Source organism: Carettochelys insculpta, chromosome 15 (genome assembly GCF_033958435.1).
Source record: "Carettochelys insculpta isolate YL-2023 chromosome 15, ASM3395843v1, whole genome shotgun sequence".
Lineage (NCBI taxonomy): Eukaryota > Metazoa > Chordata > Testudines > Carettochelyidae > Carettochelys > Carettochelys insculpta.
Window position 1 is genome coordinate 25,786,314 of NC_134151.1, and position 12,635 is coordinate 25,798,948.

Consider the following 12,635-nt stretch of genomic DNA (forward strand, 5'->3'; position numbering starts at 1 on the left):
TAAACTAAGGATTGGTCTACAGCAGGAAAACAAGTGCAATCTAAGCTAGGGTCTGAATTTAAAGCACACTAGCTACTACCTACCAGCAACCCATGCGGACACTTACTGTGCATTGAATGCCAGTGGGTAATTTAGCTTAATGAACTTCCAAAGTGCAGTAATGTACTTTGCACAAAAATACTCTTAGTGTGCAGTAAGGGTGTCTACTGGGGACATTAGTGCAGAATAGCTAGTGTGCAGCAGCTGCTGTGGACTTATCCATGTAGACAAGCCCTTGGCATAGATTGAAAATATATGGGAAATCAATGAAACAAAGATACTGATGTCGGTCACTTTGCTGAACTATATTTTAAGGACTAATTTGTAAGACATTGTACGAATGAGCAGCAAAAAGTGAGCAATCTAAATATATGCCAGTATATTGCTGTATATTTATTTTTAAAAAACAGAAGTTTAATTAGGCCCCACCTAGGAACTAATACTCCCTGAAATGCTGGCAGATAAAAGCAAGCACTGCCTTTATTGGTGTACTGATGCAGTAAACAGTTGTATAATAGTTAAAAGTTGTTCATGAACTATTGATGTTACTTTTGCATGTATTGATATGACATGTAAGATTGGTCCTGAAACAATATATGCCCAACTGAGCAATACCATGCAGTCGAATGTCAGACCTCACTTTGCTCAGAGTAAAACCCCACCTCACTTTAGATAGATGGAATTGATTTGTTTAGGATAGTTGATGAAGTCCATCTCATCAGTCCTTCAAATTCTCTGCTGTAATGAATATAAATACTTGACAGTGTTTAGGCAGCTCGTTTGCTGTACTGCTGCTTATTGTACTGACCTGTGTTGTTTCAGTAGTACAGTAGAGCTCATGGCATCTGCTTATGGTCTGTCATCTAATGCTTAAATTGCAAACACTTCATTGCTGAAACTGCCGCTTTCTGTGTTTACAAGGGGGCTCAGATCTGTGACTGGAGTTCATAGGTGCTACTGTAATACAAATAACAGAACTATGGGATGTTGAGAAGGCTTATAGCTTATCATAGGTAAATTGAAACTATATTGTCACTTTGGGGGGGGGGGAAAACACTGTGAAATTATTGTTCCAAACAGCACAGCATCTCAAAATGATCGCCCGGGCAATAATAGGTGCTTTGAAACTATCAGCTCACAGGTAGGAAATAAACCAAAGGCAACTTCATTTTATGGGGAAATATTTATGCAGATAATAGTAGGGAGTGAAGTCACTGCCTCAAAAAGATACTAAAACAGGAGGAGGTGTTCCTGACTGTTGGTTATGTTTGAACTGAGAGGTAGCTGCTTTTATTCATTTTGAGATGCAAAATGAGCTGGAAAAGCTGCTTGTAGATGAAAGGATAGAGTGGACTGAGCTATAATACCTGTGGGGGTGGGGGAGAAATGACAGTGCTCTGCACAGTTGTTTTGGGAGAATTTGGTGTATAACAGGGATATTAGAAATTAAGCTCCAAAGACTCCTGTGGTAATTTTAAATCTTTTGAAGAACGTGTTCCATTGTGTTGCTGTAAGAGCTATTTAGATGAGTAATTTGTGACTTTTCTCTCTAGCCACAAGTTCAGACTAGTACTATTTCAAGCCATTCATAATGCTTTTATTTAAAACTGAGAAGCTTGGAGGAATGGGGATGTTTTGAAATTGCCATCCCCAGAAGCTCTTGATATAATCTGCTGGTTAAACAGATCTGTAAGCATTCTGTAATATGGGTGGCTGATAATCTCCAAGAAAGAAGAACATTCAGAAGTTGGATTTTCTGCTAGCCCAATGAAAATATGACAGTAGTTTTACCTTCCTTGACTACTCTCCAAACATGAGCTTTGTTGAGGTAAGGATAACATTAGATAACTGTAAACAGTACAGGTCGACCCTTTCTAGTCTGACACCTTTGGAGCCTGACTGGTACAAAATGAGAGAATTCGCCAGTCACAGGAAGGCAATAGTGTCTAGCAGCATTACCAATACTTCCACGGCCTACTGGGCTCTTAAAGACAGTTGGGTAAATCAGAGATGCATAACAGCACAAAACAGAGCCAGGCCTGGGGGCTGTAAACAAACTTCATGGGACCATGAGAAACTTGGTCACACCGATAAGTGGAAATCTAGCTAACTAAAATCATGCTGAACTACGGATGTTGCTGGATGGGAGAGGTTCAAAGTGTATTTTTAGAATGGGAATGGAAGTAGAAATGTCACTCTAAAAATTTTTATATGAACAGAAGTGCTGAATAAAGCCTGCTGAAACTACCATTGAAAGAAAGGTTTGCCATAGCAACCGCAGATCCTTAACCCTTAAGGAACTAGTCAGTTCCCAAGGAGATGCAATGTGGGCAATAGTTATTTGAAGAGCTGTTGGGCACCAGAATAGAGATGACTTGGGGTCTGTTGGAAAGAAGGGTTAGCCATGGCCTGCTGCCTGAAAGTACGCCCTCTCTTCTACTTCCCCTTCTTGGCGATACTCCATCTCCTCAGCCAACCTTTTCTATGACACCTTTCCTACCACCAAGGTAGCAGGGAAGAAAGTAGCACTGGTCTGCAGCAGACAGTGAGATGGGGATTGGACATTTCCTTACATGGAATCTGGATCACCTCTGGGAGGTAAAACCAGATGGTTGCTGAGAGCAGGTAGGTGCTGTTTGCAGGTGAGAGGAAGCTATTACTGTTCATAATGGACAAACATAACTCAATTTTCTTGAGAGAAGGGTGAATAGGGCTAAGGGCCTAAGACAAAATACAGTGTACTTGTTCTTATGGTACTGACTGGGGCCAGCAGCTTTTCCTGGCTTGGGTAATAGAGCTCATCACAGCTTTCCCTCTTTGGCTGGTGCAGTGGGAACCTCCCCATCTCCGTCTATTGATGTAAGAGTAGTTACTATTTCTCCGCAAGCTTAGCTAAGAGATCGTTGCTTGAAGTTGACATTTCTGAATTCTACAATGTACATTAGTACAGTGAAGGTTTTGTGTTTACATCTTCCCACATTTTGTTTTAAAGGAATGGTACTTTGAAAGGATGTAGAATAAAAATCTTTTAATTTCATCCTTCCCCTTCGAAGTCCTTACCTGTGCTTGTCTAAAAATCACTATTACTTTAGTACAGTAACAGCTTTTCAGCAGTAACTTTCTACATTGCTACTGAAGCATGAAAAAAGAACATATAATAAAGCACAATTTTTTTAAAAAGAATGTCAAACTGTTACTGCTGACCTTTTGTAGTGGAAAAGTTGTAAATATACTCACTTGCAGGTTTCCCTTCTGGTACGCCAGGTGCAAGAATGAGTAGGTTAGGCAGAATATTTTTGTAAAGCAGTTGTTCTGTCTAGGGCACATGCTATCAATGTAGTTCTGTGATTCAAAGGTAAGCAAACGCTAGTCACATATAAGAAAGCAAGTGCACACAATGAAACAAATTTAAAAATACCTATTTACAATGAGCTATATGTGGAAGATGGCTGCAGCTCCCTAATAAGAGGGCCTGGAAAATGCATATGAAGTAGCAAACTGTTGTAAGTCTCTTGGGGCCCAGTCCTACAATTGTTGTGAATATAGAGCTCCTACTGCTGGGAGTTGGACATGCAGAAAGATACCTCCAAAGGAATAACTTTAGTGGTCTAGGTATCGTGTACGTTAGAATAGATTCTCTGTATATAAGGTTCAAATGATAAGTGGATTTACACCCTTCATACTCCCAAAGTAGATAAAATCAGCAGTATGCTAGGTATGCATAGGGTGATGCATGTGATGTCATGCACTATTATCATATTTAAAGTTACTTGTGTGCTTCAGTGGTTACAGGATCAAAGCCACAGTTTGTAAATACGTAAAGATGATGGGGGTGTCAAATGTAAGATGATGGTCAGGTTATTTGCTATACATTTTTATCCTAACACTTACAACCCTGTAAAGGTAAGATTGGCATGAGGCGATGTTAGTTTGTTACTACTTATGACCTTCCCAGTCAGAGCTGGTTGTCATGGGCTATGTTTTTAATTTCAAAATGTTTATAAACAAAACTGCCAATGAAAAAAAATCTTCTGGGCTGCATCATCAACTATACACAACACAGGTCCCCAGAATGGGTTAAATTAGAATGCTGATGAAAACAAAAGGGGTACATAAATCTCACTGCTTCTAGAAACATGAAAGATACAGCTATCTGCTTACTGAAAACAAAGCTTTAAAAGAAGGCGATCTAAATTTAACAGTTAAATGTTGTTGGAGTAAGGGAACTTTGAAGTTGCACAGGTTCTTTGAATTGCCCACAGCTACACTGCTTGCGTGATGAGAATTATGCCAATGAGGTGGTGTATATGCAACATAGCACCTCATTACTATTCACTGATCAGGCTCATTTACATGACCAATCAATACTGTATTGATTAAATATAAAAATGAATACAATGCAATAAAATATTTATTCAGTATTAAATTTAAATAAAGCTAGTACAGGATGTGCCATCTGCTGAACCACAAAAGCCAGAGAGCTTGTACTGTATCAACTCAGAGTGCACAGGATCTGGCCCTCATTTATGAAACACCTACTGTAACACCATGGTGATTGGAAAGGGCTTTCGAGAAAGACAATGTATCAGTGGAGGCAGTGCTCTTAGTACCTGATCTGATTTGTGGTCTGGCACTTATGCTGTTTAAGCCTCTGTTCAGATGAAAGGTTCAGCATTTACTGACATTTGCCAGAGATTACAAGATGTGTGTGAAAAAAAAGTCTATGGCAAACCATTCTGATGCCTTGATTCCAGTGGGCCTTGGATCAGACCTTGACAGAAGTGCATATGTTTTATCTAAATAAAGCTTCAAGAGAAGGAATTCACTTTACATGAAAGGAACATAGTTTTATTGCTAAAATTCAAGACAGTTATCCAGATTTCACAACTGAAATTTTCATTCTAGTGACTAAATGAACACAGTTATTAGGCCTTCTAAAAACTTCAAAAGTGTGCCATAAAATACTTAAAGACTTTTAAAAGAGAGAATATTCTGCATTCCTTTTAGATTCTAGGGTTCCCCTGCAGTAGAGTGAAACTGGGGAAGAGTGGTACAGGCATGCAAATGGAAAAATAAGCTGTGTAGGACATTTATCATCACTACAGACCCATCCATCTAAGGTGCATATAGAAGAAGGGGAAGGGCAGGATAATGGCTGCTTTGTGCCCTGGGCCCTCCCTTTCCCCTGTTACACAGAATGAAACTGGGTAAAAACAGTATTAGTCAATATTCAAAACAGCATTATAACATCCCCTTACTTTCAACGAAGAGTGAAGTTTGAGCCCCTGCTTTCCTAAATGGATGCATGCTTTGAGGCAAGTAGTCCTATTACCTCATCCTACATTGGACTCACTGGTCATTACGCAGAATTGTAATCAAACAGAAGAGGGAATGCTGCAGCTCCTCTAGCTCCCCCACCTCTTTTCTGGGAGTTAAGCTTTCCTGCCTTCATATGAAAGGAGTAAGTATCATCCATCATATATTTTTCTTTATGAATCAGTGAGTTGCAAAATTGTTTAAAACCTTCATTCTCTCATTTTAAAAAGCTTGGAAAGTGGATATTCATCATCATAATGGCATGAATTTAAAAAAAAAAAAAATCCAGAAAAAATCCTTTCCTTGGGGTCCAGCATAGGAAATCCTTTTAGAAGTAGTATGTTCAATTAACCCTGGGTCCTCCACATAAACTTATCTGGTGTTATGACAAATATTTGGGACCTCTTCTCTCATGTACTAATGTCGATGCTAAAAATAAAGAGAAAACAAGTTACATATTTGTAATATGGAAATGTTCATGGCAGCAAAAGCAAATGATACTTGAATTTTAATTCCAGTGAAATATTAGATATGAATACTTGATATCTTGCAACAAAGTTCTATAGAATACTGCACAGTCTCTATTCACTAGCTAGGATCTATTTGTTGTTAACCACAAGGCACTGTGTATGTAGTTTACATTGGTTGGAAATCAAAGGCTGCGTCTACGCTGCCTCCCTACTTTGAAAGGAGGATGCCAAGTAGGGTGTTTATTAATGGAGTGTTGCAGTGCTTAATTTTGAGGAGTAAAGGGACTCTGAAGTACTCCGGGCACTTCGAAGTACTAGCGGGTTAGCTGCAGCTAGACGCGAGCTGGCACTTCGAAGTTTAACACTTCAGAGTTGCCGTGAGGGGGAATCTGCTTAATGAAGCACTGCATATGCACCGCAGCACTTCATTAATAAACTCCCAACATCTTCCCTTCGAAGTACAGAGGTAGTGTAGACAAGCCCAAAATGTTTTAAATAAAATCTTACTCCCAAAACAGCAATATTACTTGAATGGATTAGATTGCTCTAAATTAAAAATAGCAAAATGTATGGAGCAATTTTAGTGCTGAGTAATGTAGAAGTGGGATCTGAACTTTATGCATTTCTGAATGCAACAATCTCCCAACTGTAAAAAAATATGGCCTCCCAAAAAATAAAACAACCTACTCAGTATTCCTGAGCACTTTTTGAAAGCTGATACTGTTTTGACCAGCATGAAAAATGCATACTAGCTTTTATCTGTGTTATTTTTAGAGGATTTTCTTAGCATAATAGAGCACAAGATATACTTAAAACTTGTTTCATTATTTCCTAATGTAACTTGCTGTGGAGTTTTCAAGGTGTACTGTTATTTAATTCTCATTAAATAACAACAAAAGTGTATCAATGTGTGTGCATACAGTTTGCTCTTAAAATTTCAATTGATTTTGCAAGCAAATGGTTTAGATTTGCATTTTAAATTATATTTTAACTTCCTGTAAAGCTCAGAACCAATTTTCAGAGATGAAAGTCCAAGTATTTTAAGTTCGACCATACAAAAATATCACTTAATGAGATTTGGAATTCCTTCATCACCTCCTAATATATCCCTAAAGTGTCAGACAACTGACAGAACAAATCATATATAGCCATTATCTTTTAAAAGCCCAGTTACTGTGCAATAACTGTTCACTTAAAAGAACCCAGTGTTTGCTATCTTAGAACAAATTGATTAAAATACAGCATACGTCCACTAATTGTTACACCAAAAATGACCCCCCTTTTTAGAATATGACCATTTGGAACCATTTTATTAATTAAGACTTTTTTTTTTTTTTTGGTATTCTCACAGTGCCTCCATTTAGCATCTCCAGAAGTATTTAGAGTGATGGTATCGGTAGGCTTTGTGCACATAAAGATTCCAAAATCGACATGAAGGATAGCTGCAGATTCATGTAGGAACTCTAAGGCTGTGTCCACGCTACAAAAATAACTTTGAAGTTGCTTACTTTGAAGTACAACTTCGTAGTAAGCAACTTCTAAGCAGAGCATCTACACACAGCCTACTTCTAAGTTAAACTTTGCAGTAGGGCACTACTCCATTCCGAGAATGGAATAAGGACTTCGAAGTTGGCCTCGAAGTAAGGGAATGGAGTAAAGGACTGCGAAGTAACAGAAAATGTGTGGAGACCCTGCAGGCTACTTGGATGTAGTGCCTAACTTCTTCGAAGTTCCTAATGTAGGCGTACCCTAAATGTTGTCTAAAAGAGGAGAGATTTCAAATGCCTTCCAAAAAGGGAAAAGTTACCATTATCTGTCTTTTCCTTGCGGGGAAAAAAGATTAAATTATGTTTAATAAACCTGAGCCATAATTTAAATTCTGTGATTCAAACTCTGCCAGAAAACAATAAGCAGCACATCTAAGCCACAGAGTTTTATTACTTTGTTTTGGGATTTTAATGTTTGGTTCTCAAAATACTTCATTCATAGATCAACTTCTCATTTAGTTGTAAGGGAAACATACAAGCATTCCATTCTATGTAAACCCCAGCCAGATAAGATTATGCGTTCATCTTTCAAACACTAGCATATGTGCTAGTAGTTTCTGAAGTCAGTGAGATTATGTACATGCTTAAAGTTAATCATATGCATTAGTGTTTCAGGAATGGGGCTTTAGATTTTTGGGAGTTAAATTCTCACAACAGTACTGTTTGGAGAACATAGCACTTGCAAAGCTGGTGGTATAAGTCTTCCAGTAAAAGACATAAAAATGAAATTAGTGGTTTCTAATCAGCAGAACGGATTATAAAACTGCTTCTAATTTGTAGAGATAAATTTGAATAACGTTTCTTTAGTAACTAAAATTTATAAGCAAATACTCCACTGCCAATTTATAACTAATCAATGTGTTAACACACTTCTGGGATGTTATGAAGAATGCTGTAAAGGGGCACAAAAATTAGAGGAAAGAATTCTAGAGCAGTGAAGCAGAACTCTAAAAAAATATGCTTAGTACTTTATCCTGAATCTTACTGGGTATGTATATTGTACAAACCTGGAAATTTGAAATAGCATCATTCTCACAAAGCAAGTTCTAAAATTCCAAACCCAATAGTTACCTTTTTCATTATTTCATCGCGTGTAGTAAACTGTGGTGCATCTTCAACTTCAATCCCCTCAGCCATTTCTATTACCTTGTCTAAAAGGTCTTTGCTGTAACTGTATAATAAAGATAAATACCTGTGAAAAATTACCAATCCCACATTAAGACACTGTAGTGCACTGTATTATAAATTAATCTTCAGATGTCTCAATAAGGTAAGGAGGCATATTCCGCTTAATTACAAAGCTGAATGCAACATGAATCTCTCAAGCTGTGTGGCTCATCAAAATTTAAATGCATAGTTTTTGTGCACAGGCATTCCTGATTAATTCTGCATCAGCATACTGTTTAAACAAGTTATACAATTTAGTAACATAACCTTTTGCACTCTTCCACATACACACCCATGCTCTGATTGTGTGTTTTAGCTGAGATATAAATCAATTGCTTCTAACCAGGCTTCTGTCCACATTCACAAGTTCTAGCTTGAATTAAGGAGTGCTTTCAACTTGGAGATGGGTATTGAAGCTTGGATGCTAGTGACAGGGGAACTCATAATGCACCGCTGACTCATCTCTGTGCTAATCCAGTCACTCTGCTGCTAAGTGTCATTTTGCAGTGCTGACTGGACTAGGTTAACCCAAGATTTTTTAACTCAGTTTAACATTGCAAGGATCAAAAAACTGTTCTGTTGTTTTACTTGATGCTGACTAATGCATGTGAGCTTATCCCAAGGTAAACACGCGCTGAAAGTGCTTTAGTTCTACAGCACTCTCTCTAACTGGGATGGGTAGACCCTGCTGATCAAATCCTCCCCCTCCCTCCAGTCTTCTGCCTCTTAGGGCTAAGATAGGCTTCCTATCTGCCCTCATTCCATGGAGCCCCTGGAAGCAGCCAGCAGGTCCTCTGGCCCCTAGGCAGCTAGGGAATCTATGTTTTGCCCCCTTCTGAGTGCCAGCTCTGCAGCTCCCATTGGCTGGGAACCGCAACCAATGGAAGCTGTGGGTGCAGCTTTCACAGGCCTAGTGCCTACAGCCATCTGGTCACCACTTTCTAGAAGCCACAGTAAGTGCTGCTAGGACCTGCACTGCAAATTCTCTCCTGAACCCCAACACCCTGCCTCAGCCCAGAGTCTCCCTCTGCACTGAAACTTCTAGGGTCCTCCCTGCACACAAACCCCTTACCCAAGATTACTAGAGCCCAAACTCCCTACCCAGATCGCTTGCCCCAGCCTGGAGTTCCCTCCCATATCTTACACCCCTCAGTCACAACTTCACCCAAGAGCCCACACCCCCAACCAGCCCCCCAAGGTCCTGCCCTAGCCTGGTGAAAGTGAGGGTGGGGGTAGAGCAAGTGGGGGATCAGGGCCTTGGAGAAGGGGCAGGGATCACCCCCTCCCCTTTTTTTTTAAATCAAAACAGAAGTTCTCCGGTTGTTCAAGTTTGAGCACCGCTGATCCACAGCAAGCGAATCTCTCCCTCGCCTGGGGCGCCTCTCAGCAAGTTTGCCTTGTGCTAAAACTGGTAGTGTCCCCGCTGCGAGTTTGCCGCGCTCTGGCTCTCACACGTTAGTTACCCCCCACCGCCCCTTTTCAGTGCGAAGGGAGGGAAAGGCTGAGCCGTTCACCTCCAGGAGGCGCGCTGATGGCGGAAGAAGGGAGCTCACAGGGGAGCGGTCCCCCCTTAGCTCGGGGAAGGAGAAGGGAAAGGCAAAGGGGATCAACTGCCGCGGCCCCCAGCGGAACCCCCGGAGGGCGGGCAGGTGGCGGCTGTTGCCGCCAGCAGCAGGTTGCATCTGGGAGCGAAGTCTTCCCGCAGCTCGCTGCAGGAGGTGGCCGGGCCACTGCCCGCACCTGCAGCCCAGGAAGAGGTGGTTGGCCCACACCATGGAGAGCGAGAGCAACTGGTCGATGCAGCCGGCGGGCCATGGCGCTCCACCCGCCCAGCCCGGCGGCAGGTTCCGCAGGATGAACGCGCGGCGAGCCTGCCAGTGCCTCTCGTTCTCCGAGTAGGCGCGGAACCGCTCGGGGAACTCGGCCTCCTCTGCCTCCCCGACCATTCCGCCTCCCGGCCGCCACCGACCCACAAGGCAGCGCGAACCGGAAGCGGCTACCACCGATTCGTCAACCACATCGGGCTAGAGCGGCCCGTACCCCTCCGCTCTTCCTGGCGCACTCGACTGCGCTGGAAGATAGCGGCCCGCTCGAGAGGCGCTGCGCTTTACTGCTGCCGTCTCTGAGGAGCGGGGCGCCGGGCCCCTCGCGTGGTCGAGCTCGCGGGGAAACCGAGCCTCGCTGCTGAGGGCCCCCCTTGAGGGAAGGGGGATGACGCAGAAGCCATGGCCAAGTTACTCCCACACGCCGCTCGGCTTAGGCCGCCCCGGGCTTGGTTTCCTCAGCGCGGGCCGCCTCCCTGGTGGACACCCGCAGTGCGGGAACGGGAAAGGCCCAGCCCAGCGATGCCCGCCCCCGGCCTGGACCAGGTGCAGGGCGGAGCCGACGTAAACGCACGCCGCCAGCTGCCCTCCTGGGGGCGCCGCAGTAGCGCCAGGCGGCCCGGCCCTGTTCTTCCGGCGCTGTGAGAAGTCCGTAAGCGCACGGAAGTAGCCAGGGGCCTGTCTCCTGCTTGAGTGTGCGCGGAAATGAGCCCAGAGAGGGATAATAAATGGTCAGTGTGTAGTGCGGGCGCAGATCTGTGACCGGGAGCTCTCTGCTGGAAGCTCAGCAAGCGCGGAGATTCGATGAGAGGCGCCAAGTCAATGGGCGCTCCAGGGGTTAAAAAATATGAATGGGGGCTTAGTAGCCATCAGCAACCAGCACCTCCTGGCGGCCCTGCCAGTTAACTCCTCCCCGTCCCAGTGCTTCTTGCCAAGCATGCAGGGGGCTCGGGGATGGAGTGCGGGCTGGACCTACATTCAGTCATCCTGCCTGAGAGGGGGAAAGGTTTGAACAGGAGCACCTCCTACGTTTCAGGAAAGTGCTCCAAGAGCCCAGTTATAAAATACGTGGAGGTGTATTCCTCACTCTTATTGAAGCTAGCCACTCTGGATAAATAAAGAGTGAAGAAGCAGGGGCAGAGTGGGGAAATGAGCACAACCCCAGGCCTACAGGAAGCCAGGACCTATGGGTAGAACCCTTCACAGGCACAAAAGTTTCTGCATCTGTATCCATAAAAATGAGCTGTGGATATCTGCATTAACATCTGTAGATTTGGACACCTGCAGGTGTGTAAAGCTGATATCTGCAAATTTGCAGAGTTTCATATACAAAATCAGGCCCCACGAGGACTGCTCTTTCAAGAAAAAGGCCGTGGAGCATCTACACACATTTTCTTTTGAAAGTATCAGAGGGGTAGCCGTGTTAATCTGGATCTGTAGCAGCAACGAAGGGTCCTGTGGCACCTTATAGACTAACAGAGAAGTTTAGAGCATGAGCTTTCGTGAGTTAACTCACTTCTTCAGATGCTGATGCTTCTTTTGAAAGAAGCTTTTGAAAGGAGGCTTTCTTCCTGAAATGGCAAAGGAAGAGCGATTGCAAAAGAAGCACCACATTCTTTCAATTTACTTTTGGAAGAGCTCTTTTTTGTGTGTAGATGCTCTGCAGGTCTTTCGAAAGAGCCCCCTTCCAAAAAGTCTTTCTAATTAATTTGCTAGTGTAGACACAACCAATAAGTGGTATACAGACAGGGAAGTGTGTATTCTTATTTACTTTCTCATAATACAAGATCAAGGGGACATCCACTGAAACTGAAAAGCAAACAATTTTAAATAATATAAAAATGTACAGTAAACAGAGCTGCCTTAAAATTGTCTTGAGGAAGAAAAGCCCTCATCTGGTCTTCTTTAAAGCAATAAGTTATTGACACTGAATTCATTTTGCACTTACAAAAATGGATGTAGCAAGGTGGAATGTAATAAATCAAGATGGACTTTTACTAGTAGTGTATTAAAAGAAGTTAGTGATCAAGGTAGACTTTTATATCTTCTCTGGGATATTGGTTCATTAATAATAAAGAAGTTCACAACACTTTTCTTTTCTATTGACTTCCACAGAAAAGTCTTAAGTCAATTTAGAAACTTTAAATTAATCTTCTGAGCTTTCCAGTGATGTATATGTGTTCTTACCCCTATTTTACAGATGGGAAAGCTTGAGGCATGGAGTTTGAATGACTTGTTTGAGATTGGTAGACTTGTTAATGCAAATGCAAATC

At 42.4% G+C, this 12,635-nt stretch overlaps 1 protein-coding gene across 1 annotated transcript; it reads right to left on the minus strand.

Moving 5' to 3' along the window:
* Window positions 1-4,860: 4,860 nt before the first annotated feature.
* Window positions 4,861-10,520, minus strand: CDKN2AIPNL (CDKN2A interacting protein N-terminal like). Its single transcript, XM_075009311.1, has 3 exons — window positions 10,280-10,520; window positions 8,444-8,543; window positions 4,861-5,784 (listed from the first exon to the last, which is right to left on the minus strand). The coding sequence occupies exons 1-3, from the start codon at window positions 10,483-10,485 to the stop codon at window positions 5,773-5,775; spliced, it is 318 nt and encodes a 105-aa protein (XP_074865412.1). The 5' UTR covers window positions 10,486-10,520; the 3' UTR covers window positions 4,861-5,772.
* Between the last annotated feature and the right edge of the window lie 2,115 nt (window positions 10,521-12,635).

Coding starts and splice junctions, on each gene's coding strand:
- CDKN2AIPNL (XM_075009311.1), bottom strand. CDS start 10,485: ATGGTCGGGGAGGCAGAGGAGGCCGAGTTCCCCGAGCGGTTCCGCGCC. Junction 8,544..10,279: donor CACCTCTTCCTGGGCTGCAG/GTGCGGGCAGTG, acceptor TTTATTATACAG/TTACAGCAAAGACCTTTTAG.